The sequence below is a fragment of the Ochlerotatus camptorhynchus genome, unplaced genomic scaffold (genome assembly GCF_037179485.1).
Source record: "Ochlerotatus camptorhynchus isolate MF236.1 unplaced genomic scaffold, CSIRO-AGI_Acam_v1.1 ptg000045l, whole genome shotgun sequence".
NCBI classification, from domain to species: Eukaryota; Metazoa; Arthropoda; class Insecta; order Diptera; family Culicidae; genus Ochlerotatus; species Ochlerotatus camptorhynchus.
The window spans coordinates 179,850-207,434 of record NW_027040536.1 but is presented as its reverse complement, the minus strand read 5'-3'; the positions used below and the strand labels follow the sequence as shown (position 1 = coordinate 207,434).

At 41.3% G+C, this 27,585-nt stretch overlaps 1 protein-coding gene across 1 annotated transcript; it reads left to right on the top strand.

Annotated features, from left to right (window-relative positions):
* Positions 1 to 3,350: 3,350 nt before the first annotated feature.
* Positions 3,351 to 15,079, top strand: LOC135715331 (circadian clock-controlled protein daywake-like). The gene is made up of 4 exons (XM_065238653.1): positions 3,351 to 3,768; positions 13,843 to 14,080; positions 14,142 to 14,275; positions 14,335 to 15,079. The coding sequence occupies exons 1-4, from the start codon at positions 3,699 to 3,701 to the stop codon at positions 14,634 to 14,636; spliced, it is 744 nt and encodes a 247-aa protein (XP_065094725.1). The 5' UTR covers positions 3,351 to 3,698; the 3' UTR covers positions 14,637 to 15,079.
* The last annotated feature ends 12,506 nt before the right edge of the window (positions 15,080 to 27,585 follow it).

The following is a 27,585-nucleotide window of genomic DNA, read 5'->3' as shown; positions in this document are numbered from 1 at the left end:
TATTGTGAAACACATCCATTTCATGTGTGGGGGCGACCCCGGCGTAGTGGTTAACATCCATACCTCTCACGCCAAAGTCACGAGTTCAAATCTCACCCCCGGACAAGTCACGAATGACCCAAGAGTGTTAAAGTGACTATAATAAAAAAAAAAAAAAAAAAAATCCATTTCATGTGTGAATCTTATGCTATATGAATCATGCCTGAACACTATGGATTTGAATTGTGACACACTTGAATTCTGTGTGTCTCATTTGGTGATATCAATAGCTTTGCCCATCATAGTTCAATATTCTACAATATCCTACTTTATCGACTTCTACTTTGCCGACTCTAAAAATGAATCGACAAATATATACACAAAACTGCCAGAGGCCAGAGCTTTCACATATCTTTTTAATGGGTCTAATTTGGGATTCGATCATGGACTGTTGGGGTGTGCTGCTGCCGGAGTCTTCGTTCGATCCCACTATGCCACGGTTGTTCTCATATATGAGGCGTGTTGATATGATAAAGTCACAACTCTTGTTTTCGATGTTTACCTTTCTGAGCAAGCAATTCACATTGCATTGAAATGCAAAACACTTTAAATCGATCTTTTTTGAACAGTAGTGTGATTCAATGTGCAATACACCTGAATAGATAGTGAAAGATTTTCAACATTTCAAAGTTTGAAACATTAGAAATTAACGTGTATGACACATTGGACCAAGGTGAAATACACTTAAAGTAATTGAGATTGTGCATTTAAAAAATCAAGTGTTTAAACACTTCGATCAAACGTGTGGAATTTTTTGAGTGTACACTATTATTCGTTATGTTATTCGTATGAAAAGAAGAGTACCATGCGACATAGAGTTTAGAAAGATGTATCAGTACTGCTATAAGCTCTTGAACCACGGATCGCCCATGTTTGTCATCTGTCTGGAGCTAAGGACGGAAACTTTTCGAGTTCTATACAAACCTACAGGCGCCGGATAAAGTGCTTCAGCTGAAGTCTGCGGTGGCCGAGAATCTTATTTTCGAAGCATGACAGCTTTTCAGGGGGAGATGTTTGATAGATTTCATCAGTGGTACATTGCGGAAGGTACCACAACTGAATCAGATTGTAACTTGGTAGGCTTGAACGGATGGTGATGTGTAATTAGGAGGTGATAAAAGGCATCATAATAAGCTATATGATAGGCTTGGGTTATATCTTTGAGGACACGCACTTCGGTTTATGGTTTCCAGTTCCTCTTCTACCTCCCAAACCACTAACGCTCTAATGAGAATGAAGGTGAATGCTTGCCAAGATCCATCAGAGAAATTGAGATTGTAAACTCAATCACAAAAGTCATAGCTTTCGGGGTTTCCAAACTCATGGAATATTGACACCTTTATAGGCATACTATGATTGGCCTTGATAGGCACGTTCGGCACAGTGCTTGGCACAACTCAATCACTCGGCATGAAAGCTGTGCAAAGTTGAATACCTCTTAATTCGTACGATGACGATTCGTAGCAAATATATTTCTGTTTCGTAAATGCCTAGATGGTGTATTGAAATTTAAGGATGACAATAGTTCTATTGAATCAGTGCGATGTGATACGATATCGTTTACGAATGAAATCATAGCAAATTCACGACGCTCTTTCAATGTTTGGATATTTATTAGCATCCACCGAACTGTTTAAGCTGGCAGAGAAAATACAGCCCAACCTTACTTGCGGAGTGTATACAATAGAAACTGCTGTCTTCGTGTATGATTGAAAAAGGAGACCAAACTATGCTGCAATATTCTAATATCGACCTTACATAAGCAATTTACAATGTTTTTATCGTATAAGGACCGTGAAAGTTATAGCAGAAACGTTTTATGAAAGGAAGCATGTTGTTAGCTCTGTTAATAATTGTGTTATAATGATCGGTGAAAGTAAGCTTTAAGTCCAAAATAACACCTAGATCCCTGACTCTACCACACTTTTCTACGTTCTGGTTTCCTAAAGTGATTGCTATGTCGGGTTGGATTCGTTTTCTACTAATGGTAATTGAGTTACATTTTTTATATATAATTGTAGCAGGCTTTTATGTTACAAAGTATGAAATATCTGTGTTTCCTCTTTGAATGTGTTGATGCCTTTGACATGTTTTATTTCCAATAAAAGTTAAATGTCGTCAGCATAAAAGCGTAATGAATTCCAAATTTTCAAAGTTTAAAAAGAAGCATGGGTATGTCAATCCGATCAAACGTTTTGCTGAAATCTGTATAAAACACTTCTACATGGTTTCCGTTATCCATCGCATTCAAGGAATAATTAATTGATTCGAGCAAATTCGTAGTTGTTGAACGGCCTTTAAAGAAGCCATGTTGCATAGTAGTTATTCTGTTTTTAATTTGAAGAAAGAGTTTTTCATTTACAATCGCCTCGAAAAGTTTCGGAATGCATGGAGATATTATTTCCCTGTGAGCCTGTGCGACCGCATCAAGTTTCGATTTTTTCGCTAAGATATATATATATCCAAAATTCAATCTTGAATAAACACGGAATAAGTTTGCAAGTAGTCAACGAAATACGTATCTGTTATAGTTTTTTTTCAAACATAGAGAATTAGTGAAAGTGATACAATAGTAGTAGAATTGAATGCAAAAACAACGTGCTAAGCTATACATTTATTCTACTCAAAACGCTCATGAATCGATTTATAAAATAAAACAAGAAATCATATGTGTCCGTCATAATTTATCTTATGTGTCCTTCAAGGAGTGCTAGTTTATTCAATCTTGACGTCACAATTACAATAAATAATGTGAACATATCACATATTTCGAATGTGCAAACATTTTGCTGACAAAATATTTGACTTCTTCGAAACGAGTTCTGGAGAAAAACAATTCCAGATCTCTTGCATCGCTCCTCTTGGTTCCGATGATGGAACTGTGTACATAGCCGTCGGACGGCTCCGCCACATTCTCAAGAAGTTCTTCAATCGCGAATCGAGCCGTCTTCCTGATGTCGCGCACCACCACTGATCGTGAAAATCCCCGATCATCGTAGCAATCGGTGCGCCGTGCTCTTACGCGTATGTAAACAAGCAACGCCGCCGTTAATGTTGCCTACTTCGATGATAAAGTGTAGCTTGTGTTTATATCCCCTACGTGAAGACCACTATCGGCAGCGGCGGGCGACAATGGGCCAAATTCGATAAATATCCTCTCGTTCAGACAATATCGAAACCGGCAGCGGCGGTTTTGTGCTGCACGCGCACGATCACACCTCGATAGGGTAGATGGCTACGCAACGCGACTCAGAATGAGAATCCCGCCGCCACCGTCGACGAGTGGACACATTCTATAAAAGGCACCCGATTGCACAGCTTTGAAAACAGTCGGCTTCGGTTCTGCGCTAGTCAGAGTAGGTGGTTGAAGAATTTCCTGGATTCATAGTTCCTATGGTAACCCAGTAGCGGTTGTAGGATCCTTTGTGTCTGGTTTCTCTGTCATTCTCGAAATAAGCTTCCGGTGAAGAGTTCTGCTCAAGGATAACCGGTGAAAGCGAGAAAAGAATATCTTCTACAAGGAAGCTGTGCGAGTGCTCGAAACAGTGTTGCTTACAAAGAAAGGATCTCAAGTTCATGGACTTTGAAGTGCTGTGAAAGTTGACTTGATCGGAAAAAAAATCGAAAAGAGTGTGATAACGAAGATAAATCAAGGCAAAATGAAAGCAGTCACCGCACTTCTACTAATCGGAGTCGTTCTAAGGATAGATTCCATTCTTGGAGCATTACGTGAGTGTCATCTTATTATTTGCTATGCGATTACTCAACAACATAAGGAAACAAAAATCGTAAAGGGAGTGTAGTAATGCAAAATGTGCTTAATGCGAGAAAATTTATGAGAGCCACTTAAGCATACTTTGGCAAAATTGATGCAAACATGCAACGTAAATTGATGCCGTTAGCACTGCTAGTGATGTACTGCCAAGATTTATGGAGCTTTAGATTGGAGTTGAAATTACTGCTTATCGTGGAAATGTGCTGCATATTTTGTTTACAATAGTTGGAATTTTCCACTGATTTCTTGTATCTCTTATAGTTCGACAAAAGTAATTTTGATTGCGCATATTTTGGTTCTGGCCAACCATCTCATTCATACACTAAAAATATCGGATCACTTATGTGAATAAACAACAGGAACTACCTAATCATCAGAGTGATATTGAATAGAATATTTCGCTAAATACAGTTTTTGAAGTGAGACGAGTGATAGCATATCCCAGGATTTTATGAGAAAATGATTTTTTTATATAAACTTTCATTGGAAATTGTTTCAATACTAAAAGTAGAACAATTGCAATTCCATAATCTTTGCATTAAAATGTACACTATTTTTTCAAGTTGAGCTAAAAAAAACTTCGCAAATTAAAATATTAAAAAAAGCATTTTTTATAGCTTGGAAAAACTGCTTATTGCATAGTGTTTGAAAAAAAAAATAGTTTAATCCTTTTGTGGCAAAAAGTTTATCAGAAGAATAATGTATGGAGATTTGATTTTCTTTCCAAAAAAAAAATGGATTTTGAATGCGAATCAGAAAAAAAAAATTGATAGCGATAAATGCACAATATTTTTTAGAATAGTCCATATTTCGTTAAAATCAATATTTCCACAACTACAGAAAAAAACAATGCATATAACTTTCAAAATTAGACTGTAAGCAAAAAACGTCATCTTCTTTGGTTTTATTATGTCCCGTGTTAGTGTTTTTTTCCCTTGATTTCCATCGATCTTGGTTTCCGTGCTGAGCACCAATGCTACCGACGCCAGGGAGGCAGCTTCCACACCTGGACCCTGCATATTGACCCATCAACTCATGAACCGGGGACCATCGGCTTTACTTCCCTTCCGAAGTAAGCCGTGATCAGAGATGTTATGCCTCAAAACAAGATTGAGATAAGATTATTAAAACCAATCAATATGGCTTAAAGTTTTAAGGTTTTTGTAAATAGTTGTCTAGTTTCTTTAAAAATCACAAATTGTATTAAAATATTTGATTACTATCGTTTGCAAATAAGAACATTTTGTTAAAAGCAAGGTTGCAAAGACTCATTTCAGCTAAAACAATGTTTTTCTAAATTATGAAATAATTAGATGCCATGATCAAATTTTGAATTGGTAGGATACAAGAAGAGGTTGCAAAGAATTTGTTTGACATATTAAACCTGTTTATTTCACTTCATGAGAGTCACAATCAGCGATTTTTCACAAACTCACTCACTCACTCACTCACTCACTCAGCGATCAGCAAATCGCTGATTGTGACTCATAGAAAGCAAAATTTACAGGTTTTATGTTTCCAACGCATACTTTGTAACCTCTTCTTGTAAGTTACAAGTAAAACATGCCATCATACCATCTTTTGGTTTTATTATTCCAAAAAACATTATTTTAGCTGAAATTAGTCTTTGCAACCTTGGTTAAAAGTTATGCTACAATTTTGAAACCAATATGTAATTTTTCTACAAAATACGCAGGATTATTATGCATATATTGTTTTGTTTTTTGTTCGTTATTATTTCTTTATTCGGAGCAGGTAAAAGTCCATTTGAGTAGACACTTCAAAGCGTTTTTCAAATGGGCATAAAACCTCCTCATCTTTTAGTATCAACTGATGAACGTATTGGTGGGCATCCATACATTTCACGCCTAAATCACTAATTCAATTCTCATCCCAGTCCAGTCACGAATGTCCCAATCTCGATCGATCTAATCTTTCAGTAAATTAAAAAATAAAAACAAGGGGTGGTTACACTACACACGCATTCTGCGCTAACTTTTTTCTCAGTGTACCTCAACTGTGCCGATAGTGTCATGATATCGTGGGGGTACTGCGGAGTAGTTTGATTTTATTTTGCAAGCCAGTGGAAAACTACTTGAAAATTGTCTCAAGTTTAAAACTGTTTTGCTCTTTCTCAGCTGATTCCCGCCAAAAGCTCTGAGCCAGGAGTGCTCGATCCCCCATGACTCTATCAAGGTTTGTTCACACACTTGTTTCGCCAAAGTATGTTTTACTGCAATCGAAAATTCTGCTGAGGCATAAATACCATGCTGCTCAAGGGGTAATCAACTCTGCACACTGTGCCGAAACACATCGTGTCACACTGATCGGTACTCATGGCACACGGTGACAAGTATGACATAGAATATAATATAAAACGGCAGCACTGTAGAAATTTTACCATAGTTGCTAAGGTTTACTTCTTGGTTTACTTCAAAGTAAGGAGGAAAATGATTTTTTGCAGCTTAATTTTTTTGTCGATTTTCCAGCGGAATTGTCCCCAATCATAATTAGAAATTATATAATTGTGTCCCTATACCTTGCGGGGGATGAACCTCTACAGACATTCCATACGACTTTTGAGAGATGCCCATAGTTTCGAGGAAGTCCAAACGAATAAGTTAGAGTCACCACTCCACGCAAAATAGGTCGTAGGATCCGGACCGAGAGCCAATTGTATGGGTAAGGACAATTTCAGAATTCAGTTCTGATTACAGCGCTAATGTACGGTGTCAACAACAGCCCGGTGCCGAGAAATCCTACCATTCTGCAGATGTATCTGCAACCGCAGCAGTTTCCCCCACATCGGTACGATTGATGGTTCACCAGCCGTACAGCTCATTCTATGGATTGAACAATCTCGGTGATTCTATTGACTGTATGGTGGAGTCAATGGATCCCGTATTACCGGTCGCAGTCTCTCCACGCTCTTTCACAACTGGGTGTTACATTAAGATAGATGCTGCTAACATAATTGTGCAGGTAACCACACCGGAGGCAACGGCGCCAATCTTAATCGTGGTATTATTGAACGCAATCGGAACCGGCAGCAGTTGCAGGGAGTTTAATATGCGATTCTGGCATGACCAAGCAAGGATAAAAGAACAACATGCAGATACAAGGAGTTGGTAGTCATCAAACGACTGCAACCAGTATCCTGGACTGACATTTGGATGCTGTTGGAGATTATTCGATGGAAGATGTGGATGAACGGATTAAAATTAAGAAGTTGAGAACCATGAGAAAGAAGAATAGCAACATTAGTAAATTTGCTATCGTTAATGACTAATCTCAGTAGTTTCCTGGGTCTCCTATTTGTTTATTAGGGTTTTCAAAAATTCTAAATCTAAATCAGTCACCCTTCTCCTTTCCGCTGAGGACCTGAACTTCGACTATCACTTCTTCAAAGCGAATGACCGACAACGAGCACGTTGAATATAAAAATTTATCTTGGAATTTATGTTCACAACTTTTTTTTCCGTTCTTGACTTGAAAATGTAAATAAAAGTCATAACTGCAGGGTTGCCAAACTCATAGGATACTGAGACTGATACCTTGATTGCAATATTTCGGCACGTTCGGCACAACGCTTGACCCAGCATTCGACACGGATGAAGTACTCGGCGCCCCTTGATGCTGCTTTTTATACGTTCATCATTGAGCCTGAGCTTAACATTAAGAATGTGGATAATTTTTATGAGAACACAATGCTTGTTGGTAGATTAGAACAGTAACTGCATTTGTTGCTTCTGCATGTTTGGCTCCCGTTTGACAGTTCACATTGGCTCCCAAGTGACAAGCACATTGAGTGAGTCCGCAGTACCTAGGGTTTTATCACCCGCGCTGCTCTCTCTTTCTGTTCTAGCGTCAACTGTGGGGGTCTGCTCACTGAAAGACGTTTGAACCGTTTCCATTCTTTTAATCGGTCGGATCAATTCCATTAAGGCGGAAAGTGAGAACAACTCTAGATAGAGCTGGAATTAGGGCGTAACAGCCTTTGTAAACAATGACTTCTCTCGTTGATTTCTCGGAATTCAAGGCACGCCTTCACAAACCTTCATATCCATCGGGTAGGAGAAGTCTTCCTCTACTCGATGGTTATGTCGATTTGCCAGGGAGAGCCATGGCTTCCGAGAAATCATCAAGAGAAGTCATTGTTTACAAAAGCTGTTACGCCCTAATTCCAGCTCTATCTAGAACTGTTCGATAGCTCTAATAGGAATGTAGTCACGCGCACGCTTACTTGAAAGTACCCATTAATGGGTAAAAAAGAAAATAGGAAAGTGGCTTAACTAATTGGTGAGTAAATTTTTAACCCATTAATTGAGTAACAGCTACTCATTAATGGGGTAATAGTTACTCATGAATGGGTAACTGATACTCATTAAAAGGTAAAACACTCATATTCATCAATGAGTTAAGCCACTTTTCATCAAAATGAGTATTTTTTACCTAATAATGGGTACTTTCAAGTTAGCGTGCGCGTGACTACGGAACGCAGACTGGTGGTCTTTGTTGGAATGGTTCCTGAAAGTTCTCAATAGAGGCGGTGGTTCCAGCTGCCAGAATGTATTAAATGATTTGTCGGTCAGCTTGATATTTTCAACGTGGTAGCTACGCTGTTCGATGGCATATCATAGTTGGAATCGAACATGAAAGCTGCAGCTATGGTGAATAGCTTTAACGAATGCGAACTTCTGAATGTCATCCTAAAACGGGAACAGCGCTAAGTTACTACTCGTGCATTCCCCAGGATCATATAAAATCGAGCTCTACTCATTCTCTTTGTGGAAGTACATCGCCCAAAAGCAGAAATAAAAGACATCGCTTAACCACGAAAGCTAGAAGTAGGTAATCCAATTAAGGATTTTGTACAATTCTTGAAATTTTTAATTCAAAACAGTCTGGCAGTATACCTCAAATCCACAGTCGATCTATCCAACACCCATTTTGTGTCGTCACTAAATTCCCTCCCAACTACAACATATCCCCCGGCGTCCGAAAACCCGCCTTCTGATGATTCAACACGCTCTGAATCTTACAGGCTGCTTCCAGATGCTTGCTTATCTCTCGGACCGTACGCTCAGCATGTCGATGGTCTAATCTGCCATCGATCGCTCTGCAAAAGACGTACATATTTAAGGATTGCATGAAATATTCCACTGCGATTACTCATCTCGCTAATACAGATCTGCTTAAGTGACGCGGTCCGCTACTGATCGGACATTTCAGTGAACAAGTAGGTAGTTGGAGAACTGCAACGCTAAATCCACCTACCTTCTATCCATTAGCATTCGGCACCTGTCCCGGAGGTTATCCAACACATGAAGACAACATTCGTAGCTGGTGCTAGCTCTTCCCTCCAGTTCACTCGGCTGCTTCTTGCCCTTCTGCTCAATGACAATGAAAATCACATCATCGAATCATTAAGCAACTTCGGCATTTCCTAGAAGCAGCAAGTAATAATATTATCTGTTACATTCTGACCAATTCCTTAAAAATTGATGATCCGTAAGATGTAAACAATGGCTTAACCGACACTTATGCATGTGCCCAGGTGTGCCAAACTGTGTTTTTGGCACACTGTGTGGAGTGACCCTTGAAAAAGACTGAACATCATTGAAGTTAATTTTTAGTTGGTTATTTTCAAATCATTACTTTGTGATGTTACATCTACATCTGTAAGATCTTCTTTAAACTTATTCTCTCTTTCATCGCGGCAGTGAAACGAGAAACAAAATACTCATAGCTAGAGTGAAGACGATCGATCAATGATGCGCAGCGTATGATTGAAAATACGTCCGACCGAAAGGAACACTTATCACAGTGAATCATGGTCTAAATAAAACCCCAATTCACTAACAAAACTGTTTGGTTGTTTAGTGTCTGATGGCACGGTTCTTTACCATTAGGGTATGCAAGCACGAAAGCCTCTTGGGGTCAATGTGATGTAAATAGGTACGGATAGGTAGAATAAAAAATAACCGAAGTAAGTCGAAACAACATTGGAGGAAGGCTTAAAATCTTCCGGGGGAAGTAATAAGACAATTCCAGATGATGCTTCCGGAAGAAGTCCGGAGAAATTTGATGCATCCATAGGAACTTTAAAAAGAAATGCGCCGATAAGGACTTCTGGGGCAAGTAGAATCCAGAAGAAACTTTTGGGAGGAATCGGAATAATCTTCCGGGGGAAGTCCAATGGAAATTGAAAGAAACTTACTAGAGAAAGTCGGAAGACACTTCCGGCGGAAGCCATAAAGACTTCCCAGGTGTGACAGATGTAACGAAACCAATTGTATAGTCGTGAAGGGGGGTATTTGACGGAGAGTTTATTCTAAACGATGATTTATTAATCTGTTTTATTAACATCCCTTTTTTATTTATATAGGCTAAATTATGGCTTCGGCACCCATTGACTATTTTCGGCAACCGAAATTGAAACGTTAATTTCACTGTATTTTCCCATAAAAACTCTTCGCTGAATGTATTAAGCCGATTCCTTACCTTTTCAGCTTCAATCTGATTACATTTTGAAGACTGTGCAATCCTGTTATGCCATATGTTTCTTTAAATTAAATATACACACTACAAAATACGGCTGATTTCGAGTTGCCGATAATAGAACAGCTGGTTAACACGCAGTTCAAATGGAAAGGGTGCCGAAGAAAAAGAGACTGCCGACAATAGTCACACTCACCTGAGAAGTTTGGAGCGTTGTAAAAACATATTCAACCCGTTTTGATCAATTCTGTCGATTGGAATTGGTAGAACAGCAAGCAGCAGATAAATGTCAACAAATAAATCTGTCATGTATGTGTGTGACGCTGAGAAATCGCTAATAAAAGTTCGGACGCTGCTTAGATTGACGAGAATACGTAAATTCCCCTACGTATACAGTAGACTGATGCAAAATTTGAAATTTTCGCTCCACAGTGTTTCAAATCAGGTCTTGAAAAGCCTCCGAAAGTTTAAACTCATTTGATAAGAAACTGACTTGGCATAAACCATTTGAATTTTATATGGAAATTACTAAGGGAAAACAAAACTTTTTGTTCATTGTCTTTTAGCCTATTTACATATTGTACTGTTAAAAAATTCTATTGCTATTATTATGGAAATTTTTATCAGCTACAACTTTGTAGAAAATCGTTTTTCAGCCAAACGTCAAATTAAATAGTTATTAATTGTTTAAGAGATTGATAATCTTATGGCAAGATTAAGCAACTGTATTGTGGGCAACACTGTATTCTGCAGTGTGACATAGAAGCCATGATTTTTGTCCTCTATTTTTAGCGCCATAAACACCAATGTTGCCTGCTGAACAGTTGATTGAGCATAATCATAAGACGTCAGTGACTTGAATCATTAATAACTTTTGTTCCTTAAATTTGATCGAAAACTGGTTTTGAACAAAGTTGTAGCTGAGAAAATTTTCAATAAGCTCAGTTATCATTTTATAAAGTAGAGTGAACTGGTGCATTTTAAGATAGATATGAACCTAAATTATGGTTTTTCCATAGTAATTCCCATATAAACTTTAAATGGTTTGTGCCAAGTCAGTTTCTCACTAAATGAGTTCAAATTTTGGGAGGCTAATCAGGGCCCAATTTGGAACCGTTTGAGCTCTGTGGGGCGAAAATTTCAAATTTCTAGTATACAGGTAAATCCCTGGCGGTAGGTAAATATTCTTTAATAATTTACCTCCAGAAATCTACCCATGTTTCTCCTACAACTGTGCGAGGTAGTTCTTTAGGAGTATTGGTGGTAATTCATCGCACAGATGAAACTTTCGGGAAAATTCCGTGGAATCTTCAGGGCAAACTCAGAATTATTTTCAGAAGGAAGTTAAGAAAAAGCTTTTAGGAGAAGTCGGAAAATTCTTTTGAAGGTAGCCAAAGTACTAAAAAGAAGTGGCTAAACCTACAAACGGCTGGTATTACCTGCATCTGGTCACTGGAAATCATCATTGCGAACAGTCAAACTGGGGATGTGATGCTTACACGAGCTTGTGTCAGCTCTCAACTTAGTGTTCTTTGAAGCACTTCCAAAGTTATTAGTTATTAATACTGTTGATCAGTTTTGAGATGGCTTTCTATCAGTGATTTAAAGGTGATTCCTTGCAGCGTTAACAAATGGCCGCCATGATGGCTGATATGCCCTATCACTTCAAGTTTTCTAGATCACAAATTTCGATCACTGTTGCGACTTCGCTCATACTATTTGGACTCCCTTTTTACTGCACTGCAGTGAGGTCGTTCGCAATGTTGTTGTATTTTATAGGGACAGTTTAAATTTGAAACTAGAACAGAGGCGAATCCCCGCAATGATGAGTTGCAGTTTCATTATTCGAGCACTATGTTGCACTTGATTTGCAAATGCTCGTCTATTCGGTTTTATTTCTGAGCGGGTTTTAAACATGAATGGAACACTGTTTAAAATTTCTTTGCATGTATTTATTGATGTTTCTCGTAAAAGTTCAGAGAGCTTCGTACAAGTTGAGAAGATTCAATAGAAATTTGGGAATTTTTCAGAAATTTTGGGAACTTCTGAGAAGTTTGAGAATATTTTATAGAAGTTCGGCGAACTTCATTTACAAAACGAAGAGCTTCACACAAAAGCTGCATGGAAATTGTGTTATAAAAAAGTGTCAGGAAGTATGAAGTTTAGGTAATTTCAAAGAAGTGAGAGGTATTTCAATAAAAACCGGGAACATCTAGTAGATCGATGACAAGAAAATCTAAAAAGAAAAAAAAAATCGAACGAAAAGTAAAGAAAAAAAGAGAATTCTCATTGAAACCAGGCCGTCATTCTAGCAATTCTCGACCTATTTATTATGTAAAATCTTTGAAACTTCATATGCAACTTATGCAAACAACACGTTGTTACGAAGAGGAAGGATAGGGCTTTCATTTGGAATGAATTTTTTTTGGCGGCCATCTTCAATTTGACTGCCATATTGGATTTCAACACTTCACTATGTTCGCAACCATAGATTTTGATTCAGAGGTCACCATCTGAAAGCTGGTGAAAAAATGCTATCAGATCCTTTCAACAGATTAGGTAAGCCAGGACATTAACACAATGAAACAACAATTTTTATATAACGAGGTTTACAATTTTCCACGCATGACGCACCATCAACGTCAAAACAGCGGCGTTATTTTCGGAAATATTTTCAAATATCTCAAAATATCAACGATTAATTGAAACATATTCTAAAACTAATGCATGTTGAAGAGAGAACTATTTATGTTGAACAATGTTTGTTCTATAGATATATTTGCTTTCTAGTATATCCCAAGTAAAGCTAAATACCTCCTAATATTTTGATACATTCAATCAAGTTGTCCCACCCCCAGGTGACCCATACATGAGGTACAATATCTGACTCATTTGACTTGAAACCTTTTTCTCTTGATCATCAGTCATAACAATTAAAGCAGCTCCAGCCCCAAGACTTACATAAATGAAGCAATCCATTATTTATTTCACCTACGTTTCAGAGCATTCTGCACCCTAGAAATAACCAATCATTATCGATAGAATCTGACCTCATTGGTTTAGTAGATTGAAATGGAGAAATATTGTACTAAGGTTTACGACTCTCGAGAATGGCTAGCTATTATCGTGTGTTAGAACTCATCCAGGAAATGCTTTGGAAGCCTAAATTAGTCAGACCTTCACAAATTGTGACATAAGATCGAACGATTTCCTTGATGTGCATTCAACTTATCGGTAATTCAATTCACGTGCCGTCCATTGAGATTCGTCTTTGACCAATATCAATCCAATCAATATGCAGCACGCGCAGGTTTCGATCATACGGCTTGGTTAATCGATGGAGTACTCTCCCCGTTCATATCGAATGTCAGTCGTACCGGTAGATGCTATCATTCCTATGTCCTATGGCACGTTCTACCGTCAGTTCAAAAGAAATTTACTGATTCATCGTTATGGTGTTGACATCCAATCAGAACTGCCACTCTTTTGCTTTTCGATAATCTCACTCAATGTTATCTCAATTACAGCATCCTCCATCCAGGTGTGCAGGCGCAGTAATCCCGAGATAAACAAATGCATCGTCGATTCGGTGAATGCTCTGCGGCCACTTTTGGCGTCGGGAAAAATTTCCGATGACTTCTCGATCCCACCGCTGGAACCTCTGGCCCTGGCCACCGTCAACATGGACCGTGGATCGGAATTCAAGGCGACGTTCAGCGATCTGTTGGTCAGTGGACCCAGTCAGTTCCAAATAGATAATCTCAAGTAAGTTAACGCTTATTCAACCATGTGCCAACACTTAACACGATCGCATCTCACATTACAGAGTCAACCTTGAAAAAATGACATTTGACTTCAACATCTATCTGCCGAAGCTTTCCTTCCGCGGAAAGTACGACCTCAAGATCAAGTTGTTGCTGCTCAACATTGCCGGTATCGGTGATCTGAAGGGAGTCCTAGGTAAGATCGAACAATTAAATACGTCCAAGTCAGTGACTAACAGCCACTTAATCATTCAGAAAACTCTCGTGCACGTGTCAAGCTGTACACCGAACGCTACAACAAGGACGGCCAGCAGTACATGCGCGTGAAGCGGTTGGCCGTCAAGATTCAAATCGAAAAAGGTCAATTCGATATGAAGGATCTGTTCAACGGTGACCCGGTGCTGTCTCAAGTAGGCAACCAATTCATCAACGACAACTCGCGTCTCTTCCTGGACGAACTGACGCCCGGTCTGGAGCGAAGTCTATCGGAAACATTCAAGAGCACGGCCAACGAAATCCTCCAGTTGGCCACCATGGACGACATCTTCCCAGCGTAGAACAGTCTCCCCCCTCTTTTGAATCTCTTTCCCCTCCACCCAGACTCGAAAGGGATGAATGGGAACATGCACCAAATATCGCTCTCATTATGAAACTATGTGCACATTTATTCTAGTGATCCTAGTTAAAGCGTAAGGCGTAAAGGTTTCCATGATTACCTTCGTTAACATGTTACTGCATGGTAGCTTTTAGACGATCCACCAACTATACTACAAATCCTCCTAATACGGTGTTACTAAACTGGAACAATGTTGTCTGTGATGAGTTTGTTTATATGTGTTTTTATAATCAAATCGTAAATTAAAAAAACTAGTTTGTAAGCACGTACAGTAGAGTTTTTTTTTATCCTGGCGAAAGGAAAACAGCCAAGAAGATTACTTCTTAACAAATGATTCATCCAGTATAGAATAAAGATTGAATGAAAAGAACAAAGTCATCATGATACTGCCCGATGGTCTGTCGATTGAAAAGAAACATCCGAAAGTTGACCTTGAAATTTGGAATACACTAATTGACGGCGCCCATCCCGGTTTGCCGTTCCTGTCTGGTGAGAATGGAAATATTGTTTGCATAACCAATTGCGTCCAGCTAAACAAAATTCGATTTCACACAACTGTGTGATGGGGAATGGTGGCGATATTTACTCGCATTTTTTGGTACTTGTTGAGAGCGTTACCACTAAAGTAATGTTGATTGGAAAGAATTATACGATAACTTTTTTTCTGACATCAGTTTGTCAGTCAACAAGGAGGTTTAACAATTCTTTTAACATATTTGAAGATATTTGCAACTATATCCAATTCATGGTTTCGCTTTATAGAGTATCATTGTGCATGCAGCATGCCACCATGTATGGATGTTTGGTAAAGCTATAATCAGCAACTATGAAAGTGTTCAAAGAACAAATAGCAGATGTAGGGATCCAATTGAGATGAAATAAACATGAAGGAGAAGAGAGTGCAAGGGTTGTTTTGAAGAAAGGGACAGCACGCCGAATGAGAACGACCCAAATTTGAGTTTAGTTTACTCATAATCACCAAAAGTGCAGATGAGTAAATTTGACTCTCTTTATAGGAGTAGTAGCATCATAGAGGTAACTCTAAGACCAGAAGGTCCCGAAGAAATGTGCTTAACTCTTTGGGTTAGCTCTGGTACTATCTTCGGTCCCAAGCTAATCGATGCAGCTCTCAAACCATAGGAAAATCCACGAACCCCTCATTTTATCCGTCAAACTTTCATAGCGAATCAAAACAAACATAGTGTAGTACTAGAATTTAGACTACCACGGACCAAATTTTCGCAATTTGGCAGGTTCTGCAGAAATGCCACGATTAAAACGTGCCACACACCATTTGTTCATCGATTTCAAATCCGCATACGACACAATCGATCGAGATCAGCTATGGCAGATTATGCACGAGTACGGATTTCTGGATAAACTGACACGATTGATCAAGGCGACGATGGATCGAGTGATGTGAGTGAGTGAGTGAGTGATGAATCTCGAAGGGGGTTACGGCAAGGTGATGGACTTTCGTGTCTGCTATTCAACATCGCGTTAGAAGGTGTGATCAGAAGAGCTGGGATAGACACGAGTGGCACGATCTTCAGGAAGTCCATCCAGCTTCTTGGCTTCGCCGATAACATTGACATCATGGCACGGAACTTTGAGACGATAGCGGAAACGTACATCAGACTGAAGGCTGAAGCTAGGCGGATTGGACTTGCCATCAACGCATCAAAGACAAAATACATGAAAGGAAGAGGTTATAGGGAAGACAATGTTAGCCTTCCTCGCCGAGTTCAGATTGACGGTGACGAAATCGAGTTGGTCGATGAGTTCGTGTATTTGGGCTCACTGCCCAAGTAACCAAAAGTTCTGATAAAAGGCTATTTATGGCTTAAGCACCTTGGTTGAAGGGGGTCTATAGAATTCTAAGCAGCCTCATTTTTAAGTCGTTATAAGAACTTGAAAGTTCCGGTGCCATAATTGAAGAGCATTCTAAGCAGCCTCTGGCGGAACTTGAACGGAACTTTTAGAAAATAAATTAAAACAGGTTTTTGTCCTCTACACCAATTCTATATTTAGTTCGCACTTTTATGAAAGTTATTTCTAAAGGCAGGTTATAAATGTGTATTGATTTATCAGCATTAGTAGTAGTAATGGAGCTGTTGGAAGAATTAAACCCAGTCCTTCTGCGTGAGGGTCTCAGCACGAACCACTACGTCATCTGAAATATATTAAAGTGAGCTGTTGTCCCGCCTATTGTTAGAGTTTTCTGAGCCAGCTGACTGACTTGAATACGAAACACAACACCTTGATGAATTGAAATTGGTGTTTGCCCGCATGGTATTCCATCACACTTGTGGCGCAGTGGTTAGCAATGGTAGATCACATGCCGAGTACACGGACTCGAATCCAGGTAATCACTTTTGACGTAGAACTACGTCTTTGTCGACTATACTGGGGTGCAAGTCAAAAAATATGTGTGGTGAAGGAGTGTTAGGTTTTGAACGCTTGTAACTTTGTTATTTATAGATGAAATTAAAATCCAAATACGCCAATCGATAGGATATTACATTACGAACCTGTTGAAATAAATATTTTTCCAATTTTTCTGCACGGAAGGCTACAAACTGATGGTCCCGGCCGAAAAACACTTCAACGCAGTTCAGGCCCTCTTGGACAGAATGAAGCTGGAGTACTTCTCCCACGACATCGAGGCCACCAAGCCGCTGAAAGTGGTGCTGCGCGGGCTCCACGACATGGACACCACCACCTTAATGGACGAGATTAAGGCGAACGGCCTCAAGCCGGTCGAAGTCCACAAGATGACCCGCAGCAAGGCCATCAAGTATCGTGACCAGCTCTACCTGGTCCATCTGGAGAAGAACTCCACAACCGTGAAGGATCTCCAGACGACACGCACACTGTTCCACATCGTAGTGAAGTGGGAGCGGTATAAACCCACCCACCGTGGCGTCACTCAGTGCTCGAACTGCCTATTGTTCGGGCACGGCACCAGGAATTGCCGCATGGCCAGCCGCTGCATCAAATGCGGCAAAAACCACAAGATCGACAACTGCGACAGCATCGAGGAAGCCACTCCCACATGCGCCAACTGCGGTGCCGCCCACAAGGCCACGAGTAAGGCCTGTCCGAAGCGGGCCGAATACGCCGAGATCCGGAAGAAGGCCTCGTCCAACAGCCAGCTCGGTCGCAAGAAGGTACCAGAAAACAACGCGCAGAACTTTCCTCCGTTATCACCGGTCCAATCACGGCCAATTCCAGTGTTGCCGCCGCTCCCGCTCAACCAACAGTTGGCTGCCGCTGCAGTACCCGGTCAAGCCTCCGGGCCATCGACGGATCCCCCTGCTCCGGGATTGGCCGGTACAACCGGTGAAGCTACAGACGATTCTCCGCTGTCAACGGATGAGATCGTCACACTGTTGGCCCAGGCCATCATCATCAAGCGCACCTGCGCAACAAGAACACAACAGCTCCAAGCTATCATCTCCTTCGTCGCTAATTATGGACCGTGAACCCATAAAGATTGCCAACTGGAACGCTCGCTCCGTAGGGGCGAAAAACATTGAGCTTGCAGACTTCCTCCGCAAGCACGACATCGACGTGGGCCTTCTCACCGAGACCCACCTCAAGACCGGTGACAGCTTCTGGCTGCCCGACCACAGCATTGTCCGGCTTGATCGCACCAGCTCCAGGGGGGGCGGTGTCGCGGTCATCATCAAGAAAGGCATCAAGTACTGCACCCTACCCCACTACCGCACTTCCATCATCGAGGCCGTCGGCGTTGAGGTGGAAACATCGACCGGAAACGTCCGGTTCATCGTTGTCTACTGCCCCCGGCAATGTACCGTTAGCAATGGTACAGCACAGCAGTTCAAGAACGACCTTGCCATCATAACCCGCACCAATGCCCGCTTCGTAATCGGAGGGGACCTGAACGCCCGGCACGAGTCCTGGTGGAACTACCAGCAGAACCAGAACGGCCGCCTGCTATTCGACCATTCCCAGCATGGTCTCTATTCCGTCTGGTTTCCGGACGAACCAACCTTCACATCACCGACGGGCAACCCATCGACGCTGGACCTGTTCTTGGCAAACACCAGATTAGCCAAGCCGGTTGCCGTCAACGACCTGAGTTCGGACCACCAACCGGTGCTGACCGAGCTGGGCTACAACGTGGCCCCTGCACCGTGCCAGCGGAAGGACTACCATCGAGTCAACTGGGTCCAGTTTCGACGCGTGGTCGACCGCCACATCGACGACAACCCACCGCTCGACACAGTGGATGACATCGACCGGGCCCTGGAGGGTCTCCATCAAGCCATATCCGTGGCTGACGAAGAGTGCGTTCGACGAGTTCCTGTGAGGGGTAAGTTTCAAGCAATTGATTCCCACACCAAACTCTTGATTCGGCTCAGAAATGTTCGTAGACGCCAGTTTCAGCGGACTGGGGATCTGCAGCGTAAATACGAAATGGTCGATCTGAATCGGGAGATCGCTTCCAGAATGGTCTCAATCCGGAACGAGAGTTTCGGGCGGCTCGTTCAGAACCTGGACGACCGTTCCAGACCATTCTGGAAGGTTGCCAAGGTGCTGAAGTCTCACCCCAAGCCCATTCCACCACTTAGAGTCAATGACGAACGGCTTATCACCAACGAAGAGAAGGCCAATGCAATTGGGGAGCACATTGCCCAGTCGCATTTGCTTGGCTCTACAATCCCAAGTCCACTCGAGAACCAGGTTGTGCAGTGCGTCCAGACGTTAGATGCCTCCCCTTGTGCCGTCCCTCCAGAAGAACGGATTACAGAGGAACAAATTTGCTCAGCGCTGAAACACAGTACGAACATGAAGGCTCCCGGGTTTGACGGAATATTCAACCTAGAGTTGAAAAATCTCAGCGCGAGGGTGCACTCGCTGCTGGCTGCCATCCTCAACAGATGCTTGGAGCTGCACTACTTTCCAAGCATCTGGAAGGTGGCAAAAATCATCCCGATCCGCAAACCTGGGAAAGACCCTTCACTACCGTCAAGCTACAGACCGATTAGCCTGCTCTCAGCGCTGAGCAAGCTGTTCGAAAAATTGATCCTCAGCCGACTAAACAAGTTTGTGGAGGAACATGACATTCTTCTTCCGGAACAGTTCGGGTTCCGTAAGGGGCATTCCACCAATCATCAGCTAGTGCGGGTGATGAATAACATCCGGAGTAACAAAGCTGTATCCAAGTCCACAGCCATGGCCTTGTTAGACGTCGAAAAGGCGTTTGACAATGTCTGGCACGACGGACTTATATACAAGCTTTGTAACTCCAACTTTCCACCATACCTTGTGAAAATCACCCGTAACTATCTCCAGCAAAGGTCGTTCAGGGTGTCGTTGAATAGTTCCCTTTCGGGACAATTTCCGATCCCAGCAGGTGTTCCGCAAGGGAGTCTGCTGGGACCACTGCTTTACAGCATCTACACGTCGGACATCCCTCCTCTAGGAGACGGTTGCGTGTTCTTTCTGTTTGCAGATGACACCGCGATAGCCGTCAAGGGTAGGATGCCTCGTGAAATTACGAACAAGCTCCAACGATGCCTTGACACCTTTACTGATTATGCCACCACGTGGAAAATCAAAATCAACGCCTCGAAAACCCAAGCGATCATGTTCCTTCACAGACAATCACCAAAACTTAAACCGTCTCCCTCCTGTACCGTAATAATGGATGGTACAAGGGTCGAGTGGTCCACTGATGTTACTTATCTCGGGATGTTGTTCGATGAGAAGCTCCTGTTCCGCTCGCACATAGAGAAAACCCTAGTTAAGTGCTCCGCCTTGGTTAGGTGTTTGTATCCGCTCATTTGCCGCAGATCCCGCCTCTCAAGGCAAAACAAACTGGCTGTTTACAAACAGATCATAGCCCCCGCGATCTTCTATGCCGCCCCGGTGTGGGAATCGTGCGCTCAGACCCACAGGAACAAAATCCAGGTTGCACAGAATAGAGTGTTGAGGATGATCCTAGATCGTCCATTCGACACAAGAATAGCAGACCTCCATCAAGAGGCAGAAATTCCCAAAGTAGATTCCAAAATTGATGATATGACAACTAAATTTATTCAAAAATGCAATCTTTCTGAACATGCTTTAATAAGCAATTTGTACATAGTAGGTTAAGTGTATATAGTAGAGTAGGTTAGTTTTAAGCTGTAAATAGTAGTATTAAGTAGTTTCTCTTCAAATTCTAAAAACAAAACAAACCAATCCCACCAAGGTGGTCGACCGTGTACTAAGTCTAGGACTAATTCTGTAAAACAAATTTTGAATTTTGCCCATACCTAAAGATGAAGAAAGCAATTAAATCACTTAGTAAAAATTTATATGGTAATCGTCCAAGTTAAACTAAAATAAAGATCATTTAAACTAACTAACTGCTACTGCTCATTACCGCTTCGGACGGCGTGGCGCTAGGTCCTGCATCAAGCAGGACTAGGTTAGCGGTTAAAGGTGGATCACGGCGTGTCCACCACAATGATGAATGATACTTGTAAAAACGTGCATGAAAAACTCCCTCCCGCTTAACAACCCCCTCCCCTCCCCCTTAATAACAATAACCCGAAAAAGACATGGACTATGTATGACGATCATTTTTTTCGAGAAATAAATTTTAAGCAAAACCCCAATAATGTATGAACAATTAATTTTTTACATGCAGAGCCAACATTTTCAAAAAAAATATTGCTTAATAGGAGACATACACTCGATGGATTACCAACAACTGACTGTAAAACATATCTGGTACCTCTATATATGCAATTATATTAACATACAAAGTCCATCCTTTATTACATATTCTGCACAAAAGAAACTTTTTACTCCGCCCCATTCATAAAAAAAACTGCGGGAAATCATATCAGGTTCTGAACCTGAAAAGATATAAAACAGCGCTGCTGTCATGCTTTTGCTCATTGTCGCTTCGGACGGCGTGGCACTTGGTCCTAGCAGCAGTAAGCAAGTCTAAATCAGCGGCTTAAGGTGGATCACGACGTGACCACAATGAGGAAAAGCAATACATGTACCCCCTCCTCCCTTCATAACAATCCCTCGCCCCCCCCCCCCTCAACAACCTCTCGCCCCTCCCTCAACAATCGCTCACCCCCCCCCCCCTCAACAACCTCTCCCCCCCCATTTTCCATCAACCTCTCCATCAAATGTGTAAATTGTTTTGAGTCAACCATAACCGAAACATTGCAATACTTGAAAATTTAAGATAAAGTATAATAGTCAAAAATGCATGAAAAATATCAATTTTGTGTGGTTCTACGTCATACTGCGGTTGTGTCTAGGACACAACCCTTTAATTTTTTTTTTATTTTTTTTTATTTTTGGATAGAATGTTGCATAAATATAAGAATTATGATTTATTCGGGCCACTGATTATTTCATATTTACGTAAATTAAATTTTATTACAAAAAAGATTTGTGTGGATTGCTTCATGTGGCTTGAAAATTCTGTCGGAACTTTATTTGAACTTTATGGAACTTGAAAGTTCTGTCGGAACTTTATTTGAACTTTATGGAACTTGAAAGTTCTGTCGGAACTTTGTTTGAACTTTATGGAACTTGAAAGTTCTGTCGGAACTTTATTTAAACTTTATGGAACTTGGAAGTGTTGAATGCGGAACTTTTGGTTACTTGAGTGGTGACCGCCGAAAATGATACCAGCAGAGAAATTCAAAGACGCATTATGGCAGGGAATCGTGCCTACTTTTTACTCCGGAGGACGCTCCGGTCGAATAAAATTCGCCACCGCACGAAGTTGACTGTCTACAAGACGCTGATTAGACCGGTGGTCCTCTACGGCCACGAGACCTGGACTATGCTCGTGGTTAACCAACGCGCCCTTGGTGCCAAAACATTGTTAACGATCGCTCCAGTTTTGGTCCTTGCACAAGCAAACTTCGCTGCAATGGCTGAATCCGCAAAATTTTCTTCACAAGTTCGTTGCTGCAATTACAGCTCAGTTAGTTGTGATTGTATGGCACTGTATGGTATGCCATTGTTGCTTCAGCTGCTAATACCAAGGGGGAAGACGGCTTTCATTTGAGTACCTCTTTTACTCAGAGTTGCTCAGAGCTACTCTGGTTTGCTCTGGGATCTGATCTAATTTGTGACGAAAAGAATTAGTAGGACATATAGTTTTGGAATCTGACCATGCAAATGTCAGCTCGATAACGAAACGAAAACAATTAATGAAGAAAATAAATGGATGCAATATTTAAATAAGTTTAAGCTAAGTTTTGGCTATTTTCTTAAATCACACTGATGATGGCTTTCTGCAGGACACTTTTCTCTTTGCAATGGTAATGAAATTGACCAGGATCTTGCTACGTAGTACCATAGAGGTAACTCTAAGACCACTGGGTCCCGAAGAAAATCATTATTATTTTTGGCTCACTCAGTACCAGAACAACGGTCCCAAGCAGTCCCAAGCTATTTCACTCACCCCTGCATGTTCTGCATGAATCCACACACCCCTGATGTTATCTGTCAAACTTTCATAGCGAATCAAAACAAACATAGTGTAGTAATAGAATTTCAACTAGAATAGGGTACGTTAATCGTTTGCTTGGGACCAATAGGCTACTAAAGTGGTGAGCCAATTTAAAATCGTTAGTTTCGTATTGATTGTTGGTAGTACTGGGCATCCAGATGCTTAGAGCAAGGGAATGGATATTCCCTTCCAGCTACCAACTCCGGTGCGGACATGTACTTGAGGATGAATCCTGTGAGAGTCTTGGTTGATATAATAGGACAATACAAACGTATAAACTATTCCACAAAACCCCCACAGACGCACTCCTAGCCCATTTATTTTGTATTAAAACAGCAACGTTATTGCGTGATGTTTGTTTTGCTATCAGGTTCTTCAATGAATTGAGTGTACTTTACGGCATAGATCACCGGCTGAAAAAATTAACGTTCCTTTACACCGAAAACATTGATAGCTTGGGCTGCGCTGTCAAAACAACGAGTTAATAAAATCGTTCATCAGAGAGCAAAAGAGCTCCTCAGAGTTACTCTGGATTGCTCTTAATTTCTCACTGTCTTCCCCCTCGGCTCATACCTTCAACTCCAGGGGTGTGTTTTGAACTACAAAAAGCTCGTTCAACTTTTGAGACGATCCAGCCGCCTTCACCCAAGCCTGGTGTTTCTGCGATTACAAATGCTGGATCAGATCTGCTCTTCCCTTATTCGCGACAGAAATCGTTTTCTAACATAGCACTTTGGATTTACTGTTGGTAGTTTTGAATTGCCGAAATTCTGCCTGAAAACCTTCCGAAAACTTGTTTCTTCGGCGAGACATGATGACATGTGAATGATTGCCAGTTAAAATAATAAAGCTCGGTGGGATAATAATCTTGCAACTTACCAAAACGATTACAACTATACGTGTATGGTATCAATAGTTTAAATTTTGCTGCCGAGAAGATACCAAATTGATCGGACACATTAAAAACTTTTGTTTATGCTTGGAGTGGAATGCATATTCTCAGCAGGCTGAGCAGCTATCTCGTAACTCGTTAAGGTGATTCCTTGTGGAATCCACTAAAGGCCGCCACGTAGGCCATACATGCCCTTCCACTTCGAATCTTCAGTTACACAAATCTCGGAAATCAGTGCCCCATTTAACCTGAAATTGCTACTTCATGTATGCTGCAGTGCAGCAAACGTGGAGTAACAGTTTCATTATGGTACGTGTCGTGAAAGCTGATATTTGTGCACTTGAAGTTGCGAAGTGGTTGCGAGAATACGGATCTCACAGCGAAGCACCTTAAACATCACCTTGAACGTCACTCACAGCTGCTGTTAAACCATAGAGGTAACTATAAGACCAGAAGGTCCCAAAATAACGTGCTCACCTTTTTGGCTCAGCTCTGGTACTCTCTAATCGATTCACCCCTCGGAACATAGGAAAAACCAATAACCCCTCATTTTATCTGTCAAACTTTCATAGCGAATCAAAACAAACATTGCGTAGTACTAGAATGTCGACTAGAATGGGGTACGTTAATCGATTTGCTTGGGACCAATAGGCTAGTCAAGTAGTGCGCCAATTTAAAATCGATAGTTTCGTATGGATTGTTGGTTAAACTGTCAAACGAGGGGTTATTCAAAGTGCTAATATTTCGATACACTAACATGAATAGGTTAAATTTGACTATATTCTTCCCAATTTGGTTTGTTTTGACGTAGGACTACGTCTTTGATTTCTATATGGGAGTACACTTTGTGAAAACCGAAAGTGGAACATGTAACAAATTAAGAAAGATTTTGAACGTTAATAATACAGCTGCCCCTGGTCCAATTTCAATAATTTTATCACCAATCGATCAGAAATATGGCTACGCATCGATAAAAATGTTGATTTCTAACAAGAAACTATTGAAAAACTGGTAAATGTCCAGCATTGTCCAAAAGCGTCGAATTAACTAACAAATCCACCAACTACCTACATGCATATGCTGCTTATCCGTGCGAATAGGGAGGATGGAATTGCGTAATATTTTGCACACTCATCGCCATATCCAGAACCAAACGTAAATTCTTCGAGATAACCACCATCCGTCGTCTGGCTCGCCGTGGCGGTGTCTGACGTATCTCCGGTGATTTGCGAGGTGTGTTGAAGGTGTTCCTGAAAGCGTAAGCGGCCATGGATGTCATCTACGTTTTGAAGTGACAGAGACGCTCTCTGTTTGGTTTCGGAGGTTTAATCATCACCAACTTTGGCAACAAAACGGCTCTTTTCAGGGCGACCAAGCTTATTACAGTAAAGAGTAGGAATAGAATTCATCTGTCTGTGTGTCCATATTCAGAACCAACGATCACACAAAGTGCTCATGTAATCAAACTGGAAGCAGCGGTACAAATTATTTTGATCAACCTTGATCAACTTTGAATCGCCACGGCCGGATATTTTCGATGGAAGAAGCAACAATCAAGCTTCTAATTCGACGAAGACGGCAGGAAACATTTGTGAAGCCGAGTTATTTACCGAAGAGAGTGTCGATGAAGAGAATCGATCAATGTAGATAGGACGTATTGAAAAGTGACGCGGGATTTGTTTTCCGTACTGAGCTCCAATTTTACCGACGCCAGGGAGGCAGCTCTCACACCTGGGCCCTACCAATCGACCCATCAACTCAACCGGGGACCAACGGCTTTACTTCCCGAAGGAAGGCGTGATCAGAGATGTTATGCCTTAGAACATGCAGGTGGCACCGACTGAGATTGGACCCAGGCCTGCTGGGGTGAGAGGTAATCACGCTAACCACCGGCGCCGATATCTTTCAAGGTGATATCACGGCGAATGAGATCGACCCAAATTTGAGTTTAGTTATCTCAGAAATAATAAATAAAGTGCAGTACCTCAGCGATGAGTAAATTTGCCTCATGTTTTCCCAAGTTTTTCCAGGATTTTCCAGGGAAAAATTCCCGAATTTGAGAAAAGTAAAGATTGGATTCACTCAGTCTATTGGTACTACTCCGAGACTGAATAAAATTTTCGTCAATTTCCTCATTTTTTGGCAGATTTTTTAGGTTAACCACAGAAAACCATGAGAAAAATTTACTCATCGCTGAGTTCCTGCACTCTTGGCGAGTATGAGTGAACTAAACTCAAATTTGGGTCGTTCTCATTCGTCGTGTACGCAAAAGGAAAAGAGCCAGAGTCGCTACTTGATAGCAAACTACTCGTAATGGGAGGAGTCTTTGTAGCTTTTATACCACTTGGTTGCACATCATTCTGATTAAACCTGAAAAGATATAAAAGAGCGCTGCTGTATGGCATTAGCTCATTTTTGCTTCGGACGGCGTGGAGAACAGCAATAGCAGCAGTAGGAAGGTGGTGGATAGTCCACTCCTTCACACCTAACAAGCAACAATTGACTGGTCGTGGCAAAGGAGGAAAAGGTCTGGTAAAGAAGGCACAAAGTTCTTCGAGATAACCGCCATCGGTCGTCTGGCTCACCGTGGTGGTGTCAAACGTATCTCCGGTCTGATCTACGAGGTGTGCTGAAGGTGTGTTCTTGGAAGATGAAGTCCGTGATGCTGTCACCTACACTAAACACGCCAAGCGTAAGTGGCCATGGATGTCCTCTTCAATAAAACGGCCATCAAGCTTACATCAGTAAAGAGTTGGAATAGAATATATCTGTGCTTGTTTGTCTATATTCAGAAACACAAGCCCCCAATGACCACACAAACTTGGAATCAGGGGTGCAAGTGATTTTGATTGATTCTCTTAATCAACTTTCTCTTTGAATAAAAATTACTACAAATTTGGTACGCCTACAATTCAAAAACTGTGCCCCTGGGCACAGACCTTTCTACTTTTTTATTCGAATGAAAACAAATAACTATAGACAATGGCGTAGGAGGTAGTCGGTTTAATACGGTGAAGTTATAAGTTTTCTGCTAAAAGAAGAGGACTAGTTTTTTCAAAGCAAAAAAAAATACTTGTACTCTTAAAAGAATACGTATTGTAACCCTAGCCTTGTGACCACGTATAGAACTTGTTGGAAACCTAGTAAATTTGTTATGGTTATATTGCTTAACGAAGTGTTCAGGGTATCATCCAAACCATTTGTGGAATAGTTTTACCATTTGGGCTATCGATCGGGTATAGTATTTTTTATTAGGGAAGCGGTATGCGTCATGGGGCTGGAATGATCCCCATCGGTATCAGCTTGGTGGAACATAGTGAGTGCTACAATCGGAAAGAAACCAGCGAAATACGTAAGGTAGAGAGAGCTGAGTCGATGATCAGATGACTGCAGAAATAGAACACGATGGGGAACGGTAGATGGACCCGCAATCTAATACCGAATTCCCCGACATGGGTAAACAAAAAACCAGTCCTCTGACTGGTGTGTGGACTA

Excerpts from the sequence above, each read along its gene's own strand:
- LOC135715331 (XM_065238653.1), top strand. The coding sequence starts at position 3,699 with ATGAAAGCAGTCACCGCACTTCTACTAATCGGAGTCGTTCTAAGGATA. Across the intron at positions 3,769-13,842 it reads TTCCATTCTTGGAGCATTAC|CATCCTCCATCCAGGTGTGC; the intron begins GTGAGTGTCATC and ends TCTCAATTACAG. Across the intron at positions 14,276-14,334 it reads TGATCTGAAGGGAGTCCTAG|AAAACTCTCGTGCACGTGTC; the intron begins GTAAGATCGAAC and ends TTAATCATTCAG.